Consider the following 21,866-nt stretch of genomic DNA (forward strand, 5'->3'; position numbering starts at 1 on the left):
AAGTCTTAATCAACATGGATCATGCAAATGAGGTGAATTTGGGGATTAGGGTAGGGAGAATATGCTTATATCCTTATAGTTCTGTTAGTAAATATGAGTTTAGAAAAAGAAATAGAGTGGGAATGGCATACGACCCTGTTTAAATTGTCATTTTTATCAACGTTTAAAAGTAATCATATTACCTTTTGTCACTATTTTAATGGCAATAAGTGATTTAGGAAAGGGTATTATAATTCATAATGAATGCATTTTTATTTAAACTTGGAGAACCACACACCCCTTCTGCACTTTTGCACACTTCACATACCACAAATACCTTGGGAAATGTAGGGAACGGGATGAATGGGGACTTGAATTCTGGTACTCACAGCATTCCTTTCTTTTCAGACACATCATGAAGTTAGGTGGACATGAGACAGCCATGAAACCTCCCTTCCAGAACAGAATGCCTTTCACAAGTGGAGGAGCTTGGCTAGTGGATTCCACAGAACCTTGACTTCCCAGTGGGGCATCATCTGCCTTTGCGACTCCGTCTGGTGGTTGATGGCACCTCTGAACAGTGATGCTGGCCTTGGCTTTACAGACTGCCAGCCCTGTGCCTTGTTCGCTTCCTTGGATTAGAAAAGCTCACACACTCATTGCTCTCCATGGTGGCCAGTCTCTTCAAGAGCCTGATTTTAGCTTATCTACATAAGCTCTGCAAAGGAATGTTTACAAAGAAATTGGGAAATACAACCAAAAAGAAAGAGAATAGTCAGCAGAAAAAAGATCAAGATTTTCCTTCTGCTGGCCACATTAAACCTCCTAAATTGTCTAATGCCCTGAAAAGCACTGTAAAAAAGATCTCGAAGTGCTCATCCACTCGTAACTTCTCCGTAGAAGACGACGAAGGTCACAAAGACTTCTCCCTGTCACCCACATTCAGTTACAGAGTTGCTATCGCCAATGGCCTGCAAACAGCCGTGACCAACAGTGATGAAGACCTGCTTCAGGAGCTGTCTTCCATTGAGAGCTCCTACTCTGAATCCTTCAATGAGCTAAGGAGCAGCACAGAAAACCAGGTCCAGTCAACACACACCATGCCTGTCAGACGTAACAGGAAGAGTTCCAGCAGCCTGGCACCTTCTGAGGGCAGCTCAGATGGGGAGCGCACCCTCCACACCTTAAAACTGGGTGCTTTACGGAAACTGAGGAAATGGAAAAAGAGCCAAGAGTGTGTCTCCTCAGACTCAGAGTTGAGCACCGTGAAGAAAACCTGGGGCATAAGAAGCAAATCTTTAGATAGAACTGCCCGGAACCCAAAGACAAATGTCTTAGAGCCAGGGTTCAGCTCCTCTGGGTGCATTAGCCAAACCCATGATGTCATGGAAATGATCTTTAAAGAGCTTCAGGGAATAAGTCAGATTGAAACAGAACTTTCCGAACTCCGAGGGCACGTGAATGCTCTCAAGTACTCTATCGACGAAATCTCCAGCAGTGTGGAGGTTGTCCAGAGCGAGATTGAACAGCTGAGGACAGGGTTTGTTCAGGCTAGGAGGGAAACTAGAGACATCCACGATTATATTAAACACTTGGGTCACATGGGGAGTAAGGTAAGCCTGAGATTTTTAAATGTGCCTGAAGAAAGACACGAATACGTTGAAAGCGTGGTGTACCAAATTCTTGTAGAAAAAATGGGCTTCTCGGATGTACCAAATGCTATTAAAATTGAATTTGCTCAGAGGATAGGACAGCAAAGGGATTGCCCAAATGCAAAACCTCGACCTATCCTAGTATACTTCGAAACCCCCCAGCAAAGGGATTCTGTCTTAAAGAAATCATATAAGCTCAAAGGCACAGGCATTGGGATCTCCACAGATATTCTGACTTACGACATCAGAGAACGGAAAGAGAAAGGGGGGTTACCTTCTTCCCAGACATACGAAAGCATGGACATGAAGCTATCCACGCCAGAGCCCAAAGCCAAGAAGAACACTTGGCTGTCGCCCAATGACAGTGACAGAGAGCTGGAGTCTGACGTCAGCAGAAGCAGCTTTGCAGACTCTCTGGCAAAAGGAAACACTTCTAAGTCCAGCTCAAAGCCACACAGTGCTCGTTCTAAGAACAAAGCAGCTAACCACAGAACGTCACATAAGTCAGACTACAATAAACAGCCCTCACAACTGCCGGCATCAAATACCCCCGAAAAGCCAACAGCCCATTATGTGGAGGCCACGCCACTCTGGCACTCACAGAGTGACTTCTTCACTCCTAAACTTAGTCGTTCTGAATCAGATTTTTCCAAATTGTGTCAGTCGTACTCAGAGGATTTTTCCGAAAGCCAGTTTTTCTGTAGAACTAATGGGAGCTCCCTCCTGTCCTCTTCCGACCGGGAACTTTGGCAGAGGAAGCAGGAGGGCATGTCGGCCTTGTACCACAGTCCTCAGGACCAGGGTTTGGATAGGAGTATTCCAGCAGCGCAAGGGCAGAGTGAAATTGAGAACACAGAAACAGTGGACAGTGGGATGAGTAACAGCATGGTGTGTGCATCTGGAGACCGAAGTAATTACAGTGGTTCCCAGCTGTCACTGCATGAGGACCTGTCTCCATGGAAGGAGTGGAGCCAAGCAGAGCAAGGAGCTGATATTGGTTTAGATTCATCCACCCAGGAACCTTTTGACTATGACACCAACAGTTTATCTGACCAACAGCTAGACGTCTTCAGCAAAGACCTAGATGACCTGGGCAAGTGCCACAGTGACCTGCAAGATGACTCTGAAAGCTATGATTTAACCCAGGATGACAACTCCTCCCCATGCCCTGGATTGGATAATGAACCGCAAGGCCAGTGGGTTGGCCCATATGATTCTTATCAGGAAACCAACTCTAATGAGCTCTATTCCAACCAAAGCCAGCCATCTATGATGTATCGAAGTCAAAGTGAATTGCAAAGCGATGATTCAGAGGGTGCCCCACCCAAGTCCTGGCACAGTCGGTTGAGCATTGACCTTTCTGACAAGACTTTCAAGTTCCCCAAATTTGGATCTACACTTCAGAGGGCGAAGTCAGCCCTGGAAGTAGTGTGGAACAAGAGCACACAGAGTCTCAGTGCAGGCGAGGACAGCGGCTCTTCCTTAATGGGGAGATTTCGGACATTATCTCAATCCACTGCAAATGACTCAAGTACCACCCTTGACTCTGATATCTACACAGAACCCTATTACTACAAAGCTGAGGAAGAGGAGGACTACAGTGAACCAGTGGCTGACAGTGAGACCGATTATGTTGAAGTGATGGAGCAAGTCCTAGCTAAGCTAGAAAACAGGACTAGTGTCATCGAAGTAGATGAACACACAAAAGACTATGACCACCCTTCATATGAAACTCCTTATGAGACCCCACAAGACGAGGGCTATGATGGGCAGGCAGATGACATCATTAGTGAAGGTGAAGGAGAACTGGAAACTTTAAACGAACCAGCAGTCGAAATGGAATTAGCAGAAGATGAAAACCAAAACCTCCCTGTAGAGGAACCGGAGGTCATGAAGCCCAAGAGAATCCGACCCTCCTTCAAAGAAGCAGCTCTAAGGGCCTATAAGAAGCAGATGGCAGAGCTGGAAGAGAAGATCCTGGCTGGAGGTACTCAAGTTTAAATGTTAAGTTCCGTGCTAACTGTGTCTTAACACTTGTTGGTACTGTAGTACAGGATGGTCTCAGCTTTCCTGGGAGAAGGAATTTACCTAGACTGAATCCATGTGCATGTGTCCTGGAGAGAATTTCATTTTGTTCAGATAGCTCTCTCAACAAGGTGGGATTCACAACAAAAGTGAAAATAGATTTCAGATAGTTTGTAAATGAAATGAGTCCAACTCTAGCCCTATACACGGTGGGTGGATCAAGATTCTTGTGCTAGGTACAGGATTCATTGAGGGGAAAAGGGACTCTTGACCAAGCAGCCTGGCATCCAAGCCTTGGCCCACTAGGTTCACAGGGATGGGGAGAAAGTAGTATTTAATTTTAAAAATTTGGGGAGGATAGATGGTCAAATATAAACATTCCTTTGGAGGCTGCTGGTAGGAGAAGCTGGCCTGCACAGTGAATCTGAGCCAGACCTGTGGATGATTGTCAACTTCCCTTATGCAGACTAAATCAGCTGAAAAAATTGTGATAGAGCTAGGAGCCTGGGAAGCCCTGGTGCAGACAGAAGCCATTCTTTGTGTTAGTAAGGAGTGAGATGGGGGAGTTTTCTCCGGAGTGGCTTAGAAGTTGCTTCTCTATTATGAAAATGAGAAGAAGAACTGATCTATGTTTCTTAATTTCCTAGGGGAACAATTTTGAATGTGGGATTTAGTAGCTGTGGATAGATATGAGTTTATTGATTTTGTTTATTAACTAAACCTCATTTGCACTCAACTCAATTATTTACATTTTATTTTATGTGCATGCCTATAGTACTTGGGATAGTATTTTAAAATCTCATTTTAAAGCAATTTTGATATTTTCATGTGTTCTCAGATTACGGTGCTGACATCTTTCACTAAAATATTTGTTCTATATAATATTTTCTAAAGGCGTATGTGATCGAGTATTAATCTGCTATTCTGTAATTCTGTTATAGAATGATTTGTAGCTCATTGTGGCTTCCTTGCCATCAAAAACTCCTCACTTCCCACTTTCTCACTGAAAGGGCAGGGTGCTGAGTCAGCAGTCTTCTTGTCATCAAATAATACAAGACCTAAGTCAGTTAGCTCTCTCTCCCCCAAAACTGCCTGCAACTTTGTAATGACTTATAATAGAGACAGCTCTCAACTACTCAGAACTGATTTGAAAATACACAACAGTCTAATGTTATTGTTATGTAAATATATTTATATTAGAATAATAATATCCCCCATTAGAGTAAGGTTTGATGAAAGTCCTTGTCAGTAACATTCAGCTGACAGTTTTTTTAGATAGAGCCTAGAAATTGGATTTTTTTTTAAATTTACTGTGAATTTGGCATGTTACTTAAAGTCTAAACTGGTGTGTGTATGTCTGTGTGTGTGTGTGTGTGTGTGTGTGTGTGTGTGTTTAATGTGATATAATGGATATAACAAGTTAAAGGTATCAGTTTGAAATATTAGACAACATAAATATGGCAAGTCCATATGTTTCAAAAGACAAATGTGGATCTTCAACTTTAAAAAGTATAATTATTTATGTTTATCAGCAATTTTCGTGCATATATGTCTGAGCACCACCAGTGAGCTTGGTCCCCTCAGAAGCCAGAAGAGAGCATTGGATCCCCTGGAACTGGATTTACATGCTGTTGTGAGCTGTCATGTGGGTACTGGGAACCAAATCTGGATCCTTTGCGAGAGCAGCCAGTGCTCCTAGTTTTTAAAAAGGGAAACTGATGTATATAAACAGGGAATGTTGTTTAGCTTTCTGGAGGGATATCTTTCCATTTGTTGCAGCATGGACAGGCCTTTAGATTATCACTTATCAAATAACGCAAGACCTAAGAATATCATAAGAGACAACTTATATGAAGCATCTTAACAAAAGCAGGCAGGGCTTGAGTACAGCTCATTGCCAGAGCGATTAACTACCTCATGAGAAGCTCTGGGTTCCCTCTTGAGTACTTGGAAAAGAAATCAAAAACAGAGAGAAAGACAGTAAAACAGAAAACAGTGGTAAGCAGACTCTGGGAGTGTGAAGGAGGGAGCAAGACACGAGGGAAAGGAAACAAATGGTAGATACATGGGATGAGCCAAGTTGGGATCCAATGGCCCAGGGATGAGCAGAGTGGAGTATAGTTACTGTATTCTGGATTCATGTTCTTGACACACATGGCCATGAGGTAATGAATATGCTAATTTGTTTCACTATAATCATTTTACTATCTATACCTATCTCACTATGTCTTAGAAATATATACAATAAATTTATTTAAAAATTAAATTTAAAATGAAAATTCCACATTAGCAGGATCCTACAAATTTGATTGCTATGATAATGACCCTTCCACCCTGTCAACAGTGGTGCTTTTCAGAACACATATTGGTGTGCCTGTAATAATAAATAAAAAAGAAAGGCAAAGTGAGTACCTTTGCAGGGGGGCTGCCAAGGTATGCCACTAAGCAAATACACCAAGGCAACAGAGTTAGTGAAAGAGGTTTATGGGGGAGGGATGGGGGAGAATGGAAGAGAGAAAGGCTAATGTTGGAGTGGGGACCTGAGAGACGCAGGGAGAGAGAGAGAGAGAAAGAGAGAGAGAGAGAGAACAGGGAAGAGACTAGAGGAAGAAGAGAGGCAAGAGAGGAGCAAGAGGCAAGAGAGTGAGCAGTGCCTGGCGGGCACTTCTAAGGGGTGCACGTATCATGTCACGTAGTTGGCGGTGGAAAGGCATCTGATGACAGGTGATGATGTAATTTAAAACTGCTTTGGTGGCAGAGGCAGGCTGCTGCCGTGGCCGAAACTAACAGTGCCTCCATCACCAACATGAGAATTCTGAATCAGACAAAGCTGTGCCATGTACTGCAGGCACATCTGCAGAGGACTCAGAACCCTCTCTAATCACGTCTTATTGTCATCCTGTGAGGCAGCTTTGAATGGAATCTGAGGGGATTCATCACACTGCAGGAAATCGGAACACTCTTCCTTAAGATCCACTCTGTTTCTGAAAGGCACCAGCTTGGCTCCCCAGGAGGCTGCAGTAGCCTAGATTTCAAAGGGCAGCTCAGCTCCACTTGGCAGTGACCAGGCATTTTCCCCATCCTGCACTCCCAATATGCTTCTGAGGGAAGGGCAGCCAGAGAAGGACTTTTCCAGGCCCTTGCCTGCTCCAGGCACCCAACAAGGTGCCAATCGCCATGATGGTTTTGTGCCCATGGCCATCTGCTCTCTGAGCCTTGGGTAGGTACCTGCAGGCTGGCTTTCCATAGCTGCCCAGTACCCATTAGGCAGCAGCTCTGTCTTTTATTACAAACCTGGCCAGAAAGATCTTGCTGGAAATCTCTGTGTGATACAGAACCCCAAACATAGTATCACAAAATTGCATGTTTGGACACTTGAATGATTTCAGCTTTTATCTTCAGAGTCCAGAGGACAAGAAACCCTTAATGATTGCAGCTACTTGGTAATGATATTGTGAAAAGAAAAAAAAAAATTCACCCCATCAGCATCCCAACAGTATAAGATGCCTTAGACTCTATATGGCCAAAAAAACTGGCTCCATGGGTCCAAATCTTCCCTGTCACTGGGCCCTGCTGGGTGCTATCATTTGCATAGCTGGCACAAACTCAGTGTCATCCTACAAATGTTTTGATGTCTACCTCCAGCCCAGGACTAGCCACTAACCAGCGTTCACTCCAGGCTCCTTTAAATTCTTGTCTATCTATCTCTGTGGTCCTAGAGTCCACCTTGTATGTGCGCATGCTTCTTATTTCTCTTCCTAACCCTAATCCAGAATCTCAACTAAGCTTTCCACAGAAAGGCCATGAGTTAGGTGTTGGCTTCATGCTTACACGAAAACGAAAGAGAGCTAAATGACAGGCACCACATTCAGAGTAGAGTTCAACTTCAAACCTCCGTGGTGGTCAGTGGCTAAGGTCGTGACTTCGTGAATGGTTCATGATGAAAGCTTATCACCCCATTTTACTGTATGTGTGTGTGTGTGTGTGTGTGTGTGTGTGTGTGTGTGTGTATGTGTGTGTACGTGTACATACATACACCTATATAAATATGTAGCTTGGGCCAATGAGATGAAGTCTTACAAGCTCATTTTTTTTTTCAATAAAATTGGTATTCTGTGGTTATATATACTTCAAGATAATGAACAACAATTACTTGGCTTTTACTATGAAAACTACAATCAAATGGTGACTCTCCCCATTTTGGCTTGGACCTCTCATCTGCAGGAAGATTGGGTGTGTGGGCTGCTCTTTCAGTGATGATGTAGCCCACATATAACCAAAACTGGGCTATTTTACCCAAGGCCCAGCTTAATATCTAAAAAGAATAAGTATTTCTGTCATATCTCTGGGACTTTCTGTCCTCAGTTATTGAGTCACCTAGACTCTACTATGGAGTCCAGGTCAGAGCTGGGGTTCACCCACTGAGTCCAGGCCAGAGCTGGGGTTCACCCAGAGTCCAGGCCAGAGCCAGACTTTTAATATGCTCTTGCTGGTTGGGAGGCAGGTGGTTATCAGTGCACATCTGAAGAGCACCGAGCACCATTGAATGCTGTACTGCAATACTTATACACAGTATTCTCTTTAATATCCTTTTAAAATCAGCCTTTAATATCCTTTTAGAATCAGCCTAAAGAAATATGCTAATGATATTCTAAACTGATAAAGAAAATAACCCAACAAAACAAATAATGATTTTTCTAGCCCTCTAGAGTGACTGATTTTTAAATTTTATTAAAAGCATTTGGTAATATCTACACATTAAACTATAGAGAAGCAATAGGTTTGCTCCTTTAAATTGTGTGTAATTTGAAAAGTTTAGAAATGATCTACTTTGGAAGCTGGAGAGTTGGCTTGGTCGTTAAGAGTACTTGTTGTTCTTGCAGAGGACCCCGACTCAGTTCCCAGAGCACATACATGGCAACTCACAACTTTCTGTAACTCCAGTTGCAAGGAATCCTATACCTTCTTCTTGGTTCTTCAGATACTGCATGCATGTAGTACACATACATACACTCAGGCATGCCACATATGCATAAAATAATAAATAGTTTTTAATCAGAGTTTATCTAGTTAAAACTACTGAGAAATTTTTCATTAGAAATCATTCAGTAGATAATTTCGTCCACAAATACCTCTTATTCTTACCAACTTATAGCTGTTATCTGAAAACTCAAGGAAGTTTCTGTCTCTTTCTCCCTCCATCCCTCATCCCTTCTCTCTCTCACATACACATATACCTGCATCTCTCTCCCCGTTCTCTCCTCCATTCCTTGAATCTTCCTCCAAACCAAGCATATTGATATTGGTAACAGTAGAAGCCAACTAAATCCAGGTATGAAATGTATAATGCATTTGGGCCGAGAACCACTTGCTCTTAATATTCTAGAACTGTCTATAATGTAATTATCCTTTCAAAAGCTTTTAGTTAACAGTACTGTATATATTGATGGAGTCCATAATGGTATTTTGATCTAGGCACAGCAGTCAAGCTAATTAGCATATCCTTCATCCTATTGACTTATCATTTCTGTGGGAAGAATATTAAAAATATATTCCTTTAACAATCTTGAATGTCACACTGTGGTCATCTTGCAACATCACATTCCTGAATCATCTTACCCTTTGTGCAACATCTGTTCTCTGTCCTTCCTCCTCCTTGGTCCTTTCAGCATCTGCTCACAAGCTTTCTGCTCTCTGTCTCTCAGAGATGTACATTTCAAAAACATGAAATAATACAGCTCTCATTTTTCTGAGCCTGACTTATTTTACTCTGTACAATGTTCCCAATATCTATTCATCTTGCCACCACTGACTGAATTTGATTTTTATGGTAATTACTGTTCAATTCTATAGATTTAGAGTAGTGTATTTCTTTTAAGATTTCCTTTGATTTTTAACTTCTGTCTCTCTCCATCACTGTCTGTCTCTCTGTCTCTGTCTCTCGCTCTTTGTGTGTGTGTGTGTGTGTGTGTGTGTGTGTGTGTGTGTGTGTGTGTGTGTGTATGATTGCCACAAGAAGAGGGTGTTGGATCTCCTGAAAATGGAGTTACAGGCAGTTGTGAGTGAGAGGCTGCTAGCATGAACACAGGAGTGCAGATCACTTCTTAATATGCTGATTTGAATCCCTTTGCATGTCTCCAGACTGGGAATACTGGATGCCATGCTCTTCTATTTGAGCTTTTCCCTGCTGTTTTCCAACCTAGCTACATATTTCTCACTGGCAATGTAAAGTGTGTTTTTCTCCATGACCTTCTTAGTGCTTATCATTCATCTTTCTGATAATAGATATTGTAACAGGGCAGAAGACTTCAGCTAACACTGTGCCAATGGTGAAGGTGAGGGTGTTGAGTGGTGTTTTCATTACCTTTGGCCATTTGTATTCTTCGTGTGTGTGTGTGTGTGTGTGTGTGTGTGTGTACAGGAGTTTAAATGTAATTGAGTTCATATGTACTTGTATATGTGGAGGCTAAAGACTGATAGAAGGTGTCTTCCTCTATTATTTTCTGCCTTTCCTTTTTGAGGCAGGGTCTCTTACTGCACCTGGAGCTCACTGTATCAGCTAAACTGGTTGGCCAGCAAGCCCCCAGGATTTGCTCATCTCTTCCTCTCAGTGCTGGGATTATAAGTACACACTACTGACATGGCTTCCACATGGGTGGTGAAGATCCCAACTCAGATCCTCACACTTGCATGGCAAATACTTTATCCCCTGATTGATTTCCCCAGCCACCTAGGACAAGCATCTGTTAAAGAAAATAGTATGGATGGCATGAGAACTTGTTCCATGTCCTGTTCATCAGGTCTGGTTTTTTCTGACTCTTAGATAATCTAAAGGAAGCCCTCGGGAAGCCTCATGTATATATGAAAGTCAATCTTAGGTCTCTAAAGGTAGGTAATACCAACAGGGCCCAAAGTCAGCATGAGCAATGTTATTCAACTGTCTTCTCTGCCTTCATCTTATCACTCAGTTCTTTCTTGCCTGGACTTGATGTGATCCTTCCAAACAACCTCCTGCCTTCACACCCTGCCCTCTCCCAATCTGCCACTTCCCTGTAGTAGAGATACATACAAATTTGCAGAACTGTCGAGATGTCACTGTGTTTGTACTATTTTTAGCATGGGGTCCAAGAGCGCAGTGAGGCCCACAGTTCTTGCAAAGCATTCCTCCCTACTGCCTCCTGACCCAAGCTGCAAGGTCCCCCTGTACCTTTATCATCTCTTCCGATGATCCACAGTAGCCAGCGCTGGGGCAGACATATGTGGGGGTCAAGGGCACAGTACCTGCAGTCACCCTATGGTGTGGGACTGTTCACAAGTTGTTTAACTTCTGTGTGGCTCAGGCCCCATGTTTTAAATGAAGATAAGCCATCCTTCCTGTGAAATGAAGAAAATAAGTAGTGCTTAGCAGCAAGATAAGCTTTTGTTCCGACAGTAAATTAGCAGCAGAAGCCAGCCTACCTAACAGGCATGATGACTTCTGTCTCAGATCATAAACTATTTCTGAGAAATATGAGCAGAAGCCAAATGCTCTGATTACCTTCCAGGGCAATTCACCTGTAAGCTAAACTAATGGTCCAGAATGCATTTGGGAAAGTGATCAATTACACGATTACTTCTGATATTTCAATCTCAGAACAGCTGTGTTCGGGCAGCTTTATGGAACTGGAGTGGGCCTAATAGCTGTGATTCTTAATGTCCTCGTGAAACACAGGAACATACACCTGCCTGGACCATCCAGGTTGTTAATATCTCTGGGGAAGGGCAACACCACCAAAGATAACTAAGCCAAGTGAAGCACTATTCACTGGGTATGTTGAACTCTGGGTGGACAGATGGGAAAACACAAGATAAAAGAATATGCATCCCGAGCTAGGGAGATGGCTCTGTCAGTAAAGAGCTTGCTGCACAATCATACGGGGCTGAGTTTGGATCCCCAACACTCATCTAATATCTGGATGTAGTGGTAAGCTTGAAACTAGGGAGATGGATAAAGGAGGATGCTTGGGTCTTGGTGGCCAGCCGGTCCAGCTTAATCAACAAGTTCCATGTGATGTGAGAGATCCTGTGTCAGAAAATAAGGTGGAAAGTAACTGAGAAGACACTTGATATTGGCCTGGCCTTCACACATACACACCCATGCATGTATGCATTTGAACGCATATACATGCACAAACTTATACTCCCAATCCAATATGAATTCTTTACTTGATACAATCAGAGTACAAATGAAGGCTATTCGAAATCATTTCCTGGGCTTCCTGTTATGGGAACAAGTAAGTGCCTCTTCAAACTGCAATTCAGCTGTCTGTGAGAGCCACTTATTAGCACCAAGTTGAATGTATAGTGTGTGTGACATTGTGGTTAGAAATAAAAGAAAAACCACCACAGGAAAAAAGTCATTAACTAAATAGATGGCTAATGGTATGATCATTTAGTTATTGTTGTTTAATCATTAGATATTGCTAACAATAAAATTATAACAGAAAGTCATAAAATCACTCATAATTAATTCACCCTGAACTCTGCAACAGTGTCAAGTACTTAGCACATTGCCACCCACCTCTGCATACCAGCTCTGGAGGTGCTGAAGATGTCTCCAGAACCCCAAGAGGCCACCTTCAGCCCGCCTCTGATCGCAGCTACAGCTTTAGTGTCCCATAGCCCACAACCATGCTCCACCCTGCCTTTCACTCAGGTAGGCATCTTCATCCTTGCAGAGCTCTGCTTCTGTCTCTCTGAGGTCAGACATCCCCTCAGCACTGTTCATTGAGCAAAGGTCAGTAGATTCTGAACAACCACAGATCCCCACCCTTCAGTACTCAGGGCTGTTTCAAGGAGCCCGAGGAGTCATAGCTAGGCCAGCTCCACTGTCTGCAGCGGCCGTCTCAGGAGCACTACTTACCTTGCCTCTTCCTCGTGCTCTGTACTCCAACTCCCCACACTTCCTCACCCCTTATCCCTGCTTCCAGTGGCTATAGAAACACACACACACTCACTCACACACACACACACACACACACACACACACACACATTAATTAATATCATGAATGTGTCTTGTTTCTGCCTTTGCTGTATAACAGGACCAAAATCAAGGCCTCCTCGCCAAGACTATTAATGTCCTCCTTTTGCTGATAAGAAAGCAGATCCTTAGGCTGTGAAGATGGCTGTAGCTCACATGGTGATCTCCCTTAAAGGGGAGCCAGGGTGCAAATATCTCTCCCTGCTGTGGTTTTTAATACACACTCTCATGAACAATGGGGATGTAACTGAAAAGGATGAAACTAATTGCAATCTAGATCAAAGTGGATTTAAAAATGGTCTAAGGCAGGAAGGTCAGTTGGATTAGAAATTATTAGTGGGCCCAGAGAGATAGTTCAGCAGGGGTCTGGAGAGAGAGATGGCTCAGCGCTTAATTAAGAACACTTACTGTTTTTGCAGAGGACCCCAGGACCATGTACCTGGAGGCTTACAACCACTTGTAACTCCATAGGATCCTCAGCCCTCTTCTGTCCTCTGGAGGTGCTACATGCATGTGGTGCACAGACACATGTAGGAAAATCATTCATACACATAAAATAAATACAATAAAAAATCAGAAGTAGTAGAGAAAATCCCCAGTTGTTTATATCAAAAGCACCAGGGCAAAAGGTGTGGATGTAAATGGGACTTCTAGCATCTTCTTACCCTTGGTCTTAGTTGTTTGTGTTGCTAAGAATAAAAAGTACCTGAGTTTGTTTAATTTGTAAGGAGCAGAGCTTCATTTCTCACAGTCCCAAAGGACATGAAAGAAAAGGTGTCAGGAGATTCTAGTGCCTGGGGAGGGCTGTATTCTATTTCCACGATAGAACTGGGTGCATCCACCAGAAGAGGGAGCACTCAGTTCTCACATGGCAAAGGGGCAGGATGAGGGAGAAAACCACTCTCTGGAAGTCTTTAGTAAGGGTGACAGATGTCACTCACAAAGGTAGATCCCTCCTGGTCCAATTACACATAGAAGACTATACTTCAGTCTTGTTGCCTTGGGGACGAAGCTCCAATATGAATTTTATTCCTTTAATATACTTACCTTATCTTTTTTTTTTAAATTTTATGTGTATGGATGTTTTGTCTGCCATGTATGTCTGTGTACCATATGCATGCAGTACCTGAGGAGGCCAGAAGTGGGTGTTAGATCACCTGGGACTGGAGTTACCCACAGTTACAAGCTTCCATGTAGGTGCTGAGAATTGAATGTGGGTCCTCTGGAAGAGCAGCCAGTGCTCTCAAACACAGGGCCATTTCCCCAGCAACTTAACACAAAGTTTAAAGGAGTCAGAGACATAACACCCATAGTATCTCCTAGATAAGATCCCCTAGACCAAAGTGCCATGTCTGGTATTATCTGCTAAGCTGCTAAGTTATTCACCCTCTAGACAACAACACTGTTTTCGATGTCATCTGCTAAGCTCGTTGCTCTCTGTTTCAGCTGTCCCCTGTCACATCATACTTCTTACCCTTGCTTTGTAGAGTGTATGATACTTGTCATAATTATCTTTTTGTTTATAAGCAACATTTCCTTGGGGATTATTTTCACTTTATGTTTTCCTTCTTCCTGTGTGGAATACAAAGTTTTCCTTTGATACAACCATTTTAGGCCTGGAGGAATCTTAAGGGTATGGTTTTTGGATGTCTGACCTTGTCCAGATAACCCGCCCAAATCACATTATTTTAGCAGCTGCATGCATATAAGAGTAGGACTGAATAAAATAACAACTGAACAATTTGGAATCTCTACATTCAGGGACATATTGATAGTGGGATATAGAAAGAAGCAGAATGTTGGCTCTGTACCACATATTCAGAAAGAGTTCCAAGAGACACGCTCCCTGTATGTACCTGTACTTGTAATATCCCAACTCTGCAGGTGGCTTGGGCAAGTGGTTTTCCTTGATGTTTTTAGAGATACGTAATAAAAACTTTGATTTTTTTAAATTTAAAGTTAACCACAATTCAGCCATGTGTATGATGTGATTAACACAGTCACATGATTATCAAAACCAGTTACTATTCAAAAACAGTTGTATGCAATAAGTGAACTTGTATGTGAGTTTGATGTAAACTATAACACAGGTGCTGATTCCTGTTTAATAAGATAACTCAGCTCTCTCTGTCTTCTGGGCTTTTCAGTAGAACTATTGACTTTTCTCTTGGCGAAGACCTGAATGCCCATGTCTGATATTACCAGAGACTGATAATGATTATAGAAGTAGAAAATACATCTACTTCCCAGTTCAGGTCATGTGGTTGCTGCATCTTGAGTGCTTTTATGCTATATCATGAGTGTAATTGTTCTTACTGTAGTTTAATTCTACCATTGGTTTTTCTTTCTCTGACATGGTTCAGTTTTAGTACAAATAATTTAGAAGGAAGCGCAGTTTGTATGGAAGGCAGTCATGTTCACATCAAGAAAAATCAAGTCAGCTGGTAAGAGGACACTCTGCTGGTTACAGGGCCAGCCAACACAAGGGACGCCGGGATGGCCAACTCTCAAAGGAGGTGTTCCCACGTTCTTAATGTCCTCCTTGCAAGGAGGAACTCACACTCAAGTGTGGCATGTGGATAACTCTTAGGGAACTATTTGTTCTTTATAAGCTGATTAGTATACTTGTTAGCTCAGAAAACTCTTGTAAAGGAACAGACCGCAAGGGGTTACATGTGCATTCAATGTTGGGTGACTTCAGGTCGGGCTTCTTAGAGTGCACAGCTCTCCTAAATAATTTATAACAACCCGTCATTTAGCAGTTGAGGGAAACAAGGGGCTGGAGGGTGAATATTGCACAGTCTTTGTGTTAGATAATTTACTAGAAAAGGATGGCTGGGCAGGGAGGTATGGGCTGGAGGGATGATTCAGCAGTTAAGAATATTTGCTGCTCTTGCAAAGAATGTGAGTTTAGTTCTCAGCACCCACATTGGGTGGCTCATAATCTCTTTTAACTCCAGCTCCAAGGAATAAGACGCCTCTGGCTTCTTTGCTAGGTTTTTATTGCTGGGATGAACACCATAACCAAAAGCAACTCAGGGATGAAAGAGTTTGTCTTCTATGCCCCAGGTCACAGTCCATCATAAAGGGAAGTCAGGGCAACAACCCGGAGGCAGGACCTGCAGCAGAGACCATAGAAGAATGTTTTTTAGTGACATGCTTGAGTCTCATATTCACCTACCTTTTATATACCTGCCAGAACCACCTGCCCAAGGGTGGTACTGCCCACCCTGGGATGGGTCCTCCTGCATCCATCATTAATTAAGAAAATGCCCCACAGAGTTGCTTACAGGCCAATGTGAATGAGGCGTTTTCTCAATAGAGATATTCTCTAGCTTGTGTCAAGCCAGCATAAACTAAACTATCACACCCCCACAGGCACCTGGACTCGTATTAATGCACACACACACACACACACACACACACACACACACACGCACGCACGCACGCACGCACGCACACATGTACACACATTGAAAAATAATTTTAGAAAGAATCTTTAAAAATAAAAGGATTACTGGCGCAAAAATATCATCCTTAATGATAGCATAAAAACAATGGACAATAGAACTTGCTGTCTCAGAATCCAGCTTCTAATCTGAAGAAAGAAACACGAGTTCAAAATATTTGCTGTATTTCTGCTTACCCACATTGGCTTGAAAACATGAGAAATACAAAAACAAAGGATTTAGGTTAAAACCTTCTCCAAAAGGTTGGCAAGTCACCACTGCCAGATGATGGAGCCATAATTCTTTAGGCTTTCTTCCAACTTTCTCCCATTATCTTGCATTTTGTAGCTGGAGTGGGTCTTAATAGTCATGGGATGCAGTGATGAAGCCTGGCTACATACTGGCACCATTCAGCTATGTGAGAAGGTTCTGAGTTCTAAGGATTCAGATCTTGAGGACCTTAGAATGCATGTGGTTAGTAGGATCTTTGGGACTTCTGCTAACTGGCCAAACTGGAGACTATCCAGTCTAACCTACTTCTCCTGTTTCACAAATAAGAAAAGCCCAAACCCAGAGACATCCCATTCACTGGCTCCTGTTGCTTTTATTTCTCTCACAGCACCTAAGTGATGTGAAAGAGAGAGGTTACACACCTTAAGAAATAGATACCAGCACGAACTTTGTGAATACTTTTCTTGATCACTCCATTGAATACAAAACACTTGCATGCCCTTCCAGTCTTTATTTTCTGTGTGCTCAGAACAGCGTGCAACAACATCAGCATCCTCACATGACCCTCTTTTATGCTGTGGAATCTCATCAAAAGGTCCTGGAATTAAGTTGAGCTCTGCTGGCAGAGGGGGAAAGATGCAGAGAATAATTGAGACAGTGCCACCAACTCCTCGCCGACCCGTTCACCCAGCCTTTGTTCCAGAGCATACTTGTCTGGCTTGCTCTCTGCTCCTGAAGACTGATCTTTGCCCGCTTATTGTCTTGTCCAGGCTCCTGTGCCAGCAGGCTTCCAGTCTGTTTGCAGGTGGTTATCTGTCAGAGAGGGGAGGTCAGGGTGTCTTTCCTCACTCCCTGTTTTGCTGTGCTTGCTGTAGCTTTGACTCTCTTTCTGTCAGCCACTGAAGTAGCTTGTCCTGGGTACACAGATTTTTTTCCTCTTTGTCCTTAAGTGCTAGGCTTAATGACCATTACTGGGTCAAGTCTTTGGACCTTACCATCCCTTTCTGGTTTTTCTTTTCTTTTCTTTTCTTTTCTTTTCTTTTCTTTTCTTTCTTTCTTTCTTTCTTTCTTTCTTTCTTTCTTTCTTTCTTTCTTTCTTTCTTTCTTTCTTTCTTTTTTTCTCTTTTGCAGTTGTTGTTTTTTGTTTGTTTGTTTTATTTTGTTTTTTCCAAGACAGGGTTCCTCTCTGTAGCCCTGGCTGTCCTGGATCTTGCTCTGTACACCAGGCTGGCCTCAAACTCACAGAGATCCACCTGCCTCTGCCTCCGGAGTGCTGGGATTAAAGGCATGTGCCGCCGCCGCCACCGCCACCGCCACCGCCACCGCCGCCACCACCACCACCACCACCACCACCACCACCACCACCACCACCAGCAGCAGTTCCTTTTTGGTTTCTTACTGCAACTCACACTCCTGCAGTTTACCTTTTTCTTAAGGCAATCCATTTGAACTATCTGCTTAAATTCTGTTTCATTTGAGCATCTAGATTACAACAAGAAATGTTATTATTTATCTCGGTAATTCTAAACTCTCTATGTCTTTTTCAGTGCCAGCATCTCTTTGAGCCAGAGAAATGACTGGTTTTTAAAAATACAATGATACAAAATTCCATTCTTTGTGGTCACCTGGATTGCATTGCCTATTACCATACGCCTAATCAATTTTACATAGAATGAGATATGCACGCTTGTTATATAAAACTATATGCAATGTACTTCGTGAGCAATTTAAGACATTCTCTACTGTAATTTGACTGCATGGGCTTTTTCCCCCCACAGAAACTGACTTCAGAATCTTTTTTTTTAAATGTCTGAGTACAGCCTGTATTTCTCACAAAAAATTTTAAAGTTAGGAGGGAGACTGTAGAGCAGGAAGAACAAACTAGAAAAAACCTCAGTTGATCTAGTTCCTTTGATGGGAAACCTGCTATGACCCAGGAGTGTGAAACTTTTCTCCATCACTACTTCAAAATGCCCCAAAGCTGTAACTGTTTTTAAGAATAATGACTAGTTTTAATTGGAAATACCTTTGCTTGCACATGTGTATGTATGTATGCATGCATGTGGCTCTTCCTTGTTACAGTGTCCTGTGAAATACAGATCATGCTCTAAATCCACAAAGAGCACAAAGTGTATAATGGGACTAGGGGGATGGCCCAGTCAGTCAAGTGCTTGCCTTGCAAGCGTGAGGACCTCGGTTTAAGACCCACAACCCTTGTTAAAGGTATCAGCATGACCCTCCGCTTCCTGCTTCCTTCTCAACCAGACAGATCCAGACCTGGTCCCATGTCTATTATACTGGCCTATTCTGGCCACCCCTACCTTCTCTACAACCAACCTCTAGGCTTCTTCCAGGACCTTCTCATCCTATACACAGACCCCTCCCATGCCACATGTAACCTCTCTACCCAACCAGATCTACCTCTGCACTACAAGGCTTGAACCTATCCAGCACACCAGCCCAGTTCCCTTCATCTACCTTATTCTACCTAAGCCATTTCTAACCTTGAGTCCCAACCTGCCCAAATACCCTCATTTCTGCTTCTACCTTCTCAATCCATATCAGACACAGAACCAGCAAAAAAAAAGTTTACATGCCCAAATATCATCACAAAAAGACAAACAATATGAAAGATCAAGGCAGTAGTTCCTCTCCAAAACCTACCAGTCCTGTAGGAATGTTTGCCAATGAGAATTACCTAGATGACCCACAGGACACAGAATTGTTTGTTTTATTATTATCACATATATTACATCCCAACTGCAGTGTCCCCTTTCTCCCCTCCCTCCTCTCCCCCAGGCTCTTCCAATACCAGGCACATACCATCATATCAACACTAGATGAGGTGACCCAATGGGAGGGAAAGGGTCCCAGAGGCAGGCAAAAGAGTGAGAGACAGCCCCTGCTCCCACTGTTAGGAGTCCCACAAGGACACCAAACTACTCAGCCATAATATATATGTAGAAGACCTACTTAGGTCAGACACCTACAGACTCCCTGATCTCTGTGAGCCCCCATGAGTCCCAGTCAGTTGATTCTGTTGGCTGTGTTCTCATGGTGTCCCTGTCCCCTCTGGTTCTTTCGATTCTTCCTCCTCCTCCTCCACAGGACTCTCTGAGCTCCACCTAATGTTTGGCTGTGGGATAATGCATCTGCTTCCATCAGTTGCTGGATGAAGTCTCTCTAGATGATGATTCTGCTAGGCTCCAGTTCCATAATACTCATGTTTAAAAGAACCATACAAACTTCAGCAAAGAATCCAAGGAGTATAAAGAAAACGCAATGAAACAGCTCAATGGAATTAAGGAGAAAGAATTTAGGAGAATCCATACCTGAGTAATACCCCAAACCACACAACCATAAGACTGGAGGAAAGGATGAAGACAATTCAGGACTTGAAAATGGAATTCAGTAAACAGACAGAAACATTGATGAAGAGTCAAGTCAAAATGAAACTGGAATTAAAATACCCAGTAACTCAACTAGAAAAGTCAAAGGAAAGTCTTGCAAGTAGAATGAACCAAGCAGAAGATAGACCATTAGGACTCAAAGTTACAGTAGAGGATTAAGACAAAATAAGAAAAGAAAATAAAACGTTCTTTAAAACACAAGAAAGGATCATACAGGAAATATACGTCACCATAAGAAGTGTAAACCTGTATAGGCATAGATGAGAGAGAAGAATTCCCAAATCTGTGGCATAGGCCAGATATTCAACAAGATCATAGAAGAAAACCTCCTCAAACTAAGGAAAGACACACCTATACAGATACAAGAAGAACACAGAACATCAAATAGACAAAACCAGGAAAGAAAATCCCCACAATATAGCATAATTAAAACACCAAGTATACAGAACAAAGAGAGTATACTGAAAGCTCCAAGAGTAAAAACAGACATAAACATATAAAGGAAAATCCATCAGAATATCTGCTGACATCTCAGTAGAAACTTTGAAAGACAGAAGGGCCTGGGGCAATGCATTCCAAGCCCTGAAAGAACACAATGGCCAGCCAGCTTAGGCTAGCATACCCAGCAGAATGACCTACCATAATCCAAGGAAAAAGAAAAACTTCTCATGACATAAACATCATTAAAAGCTATATTCAACAACCCTAATCTAGAGAAAATACAGGAAGCAATATATTGGGCTGAAGAATAGACTGAGTATAATAGCCAAGAGAGTGTGGAAAGAAATACAAAGCCACAATTACTAAAACACAAAATATTGCTGAGAACACAAACAAATGAACTAAATGAAAATGAAAACACAGCCCAGCAAAACCTCTGGGACACAAAGAAAGCAGTTCTATGAGGAAAATTTTTAGCTCTAAGGTATACATTTAAAAAAAAAATCAGAAAAAGCACAACTAAATGATTTAATGATACAACTTAACAATTTGGAAAAGCTAGAACAGCCTAAACCCAAACCCAATCAACAGTAATAAATAATAAAAATCAGGGTAGAAATTAATAAAATAGAAACAAAGAAAACAATACAAAGAATAAACAAATCTAAGAAACAGTTCTTTGAGAAGATGAACAAGACTGACAGACTCTTGGCCCAACTAGTCAGAGAAAAAAAAGAGAGAGGACCCAAATTAACATAATCAGAAATATGAACAGAGAAGTATTACGACAGACACAAAACAAATTCAGAATATTATAAAAACTTTTACTTCCATAAAGTGGAAAACATGAAAGAACTGGATGGATTTCTAGTTTCAATCAAACCACAAAATATAAACTAAGAAGCTAGCACTCTAAACAGACCCATAACTAATGAGAACATTGAAATAGTAACAAAGAAGACTTCCAACTTTAAAACAATTCTTTCAAAGATCTACATTCAATTCTTCTTCAACTGTAGAAACAGAAGCAGCGCTTGCTCCCAAACTCCTTCTATGAAGTCAATACCACTTTAATACCAAAACCCAGTAGAGGCCCAACAACAACAACAACAACAAAACTACAGGCCAATATCCCTAATGATCATAGATTAAAAGATGCTCATGAAAATACTTTCAAATGGAACAAATATCAAAAAGATTATTCACTGTCACTAAGTTGAATTTATCCCTGAAATGCATAGATGATTCAACATATGCAAGTCAGTAAATGTAATAATCCACATACATGACTTTACAGACAAAAATCATATGATCATCTCAATAGGAGCAGAAAACACCTTTGACAAAATCTAACATACTTTCATGATAAAAGCCCTAGAGACTGTAGGACTAGAGGGAACATATCTCAACAAAATAAAAGCTATATACGAGAAATCCACTGCCAGCATCATCCTAAATGGAGAAATCTTGAAACAATCAGACTGAAGTTACAAATGAGACAGAATTGTCCTCTATCCTCATTCATTTTCAAAACTCTGCCCAAGGCATTAGCTGGAGAAATAATACAAGAGAAGGAAATTAAATTGATTCAAATAGGAAAAGAGGAAGTTAAACTATCCATATTTGCAGATGACATTAAATTATACATTAGAGATCCC

At 42.0% G+C, this 21,866-nt stretch overlaps 1 protein-coding gene across 9 annotated transcripts in view; it reads left to right on the top strand.

Annotated features, from left to right (window-relative positions):
* The window catches only part of Unc13c (unc-13 homolog C), a 435,177-nt gene that overhangs the window by 25,001 nt on the left and 388,310 nt on the right, over positions 1–21,866 (top strand). For all 9 annotated transcript variants that reach the window (XM_028865275.2, XM_028865283.2, XM_028865248.2 and 6 more), the window contains one exon: positions 388–3,618. In XM_028865275.2, coding sequence (XP_028721108.1) covers positions 648–3,618 — 2,971 coding nt within the window. In that variant the 5' untranslated portion in view covers positions 388–647. The remainder of the gene's footprint in view (positions 1–387; positions 3,619–21,866) is intronic.

This window comes from Peromyscus leucopus, chromosome 14, assembly GCF_004664715.2.
Source record: "Peromyscus leucopus breed LL Stock chromosome 14, UCI_PerLeu_2.1, whole genome shotgun sequence".
Taxonomy (NCBI): Eukaryota; Metazoa; Chordata; class Mammalia; order Rodentia; family Cricetidae; genus Peromyscus; species Peromyscus leucopus.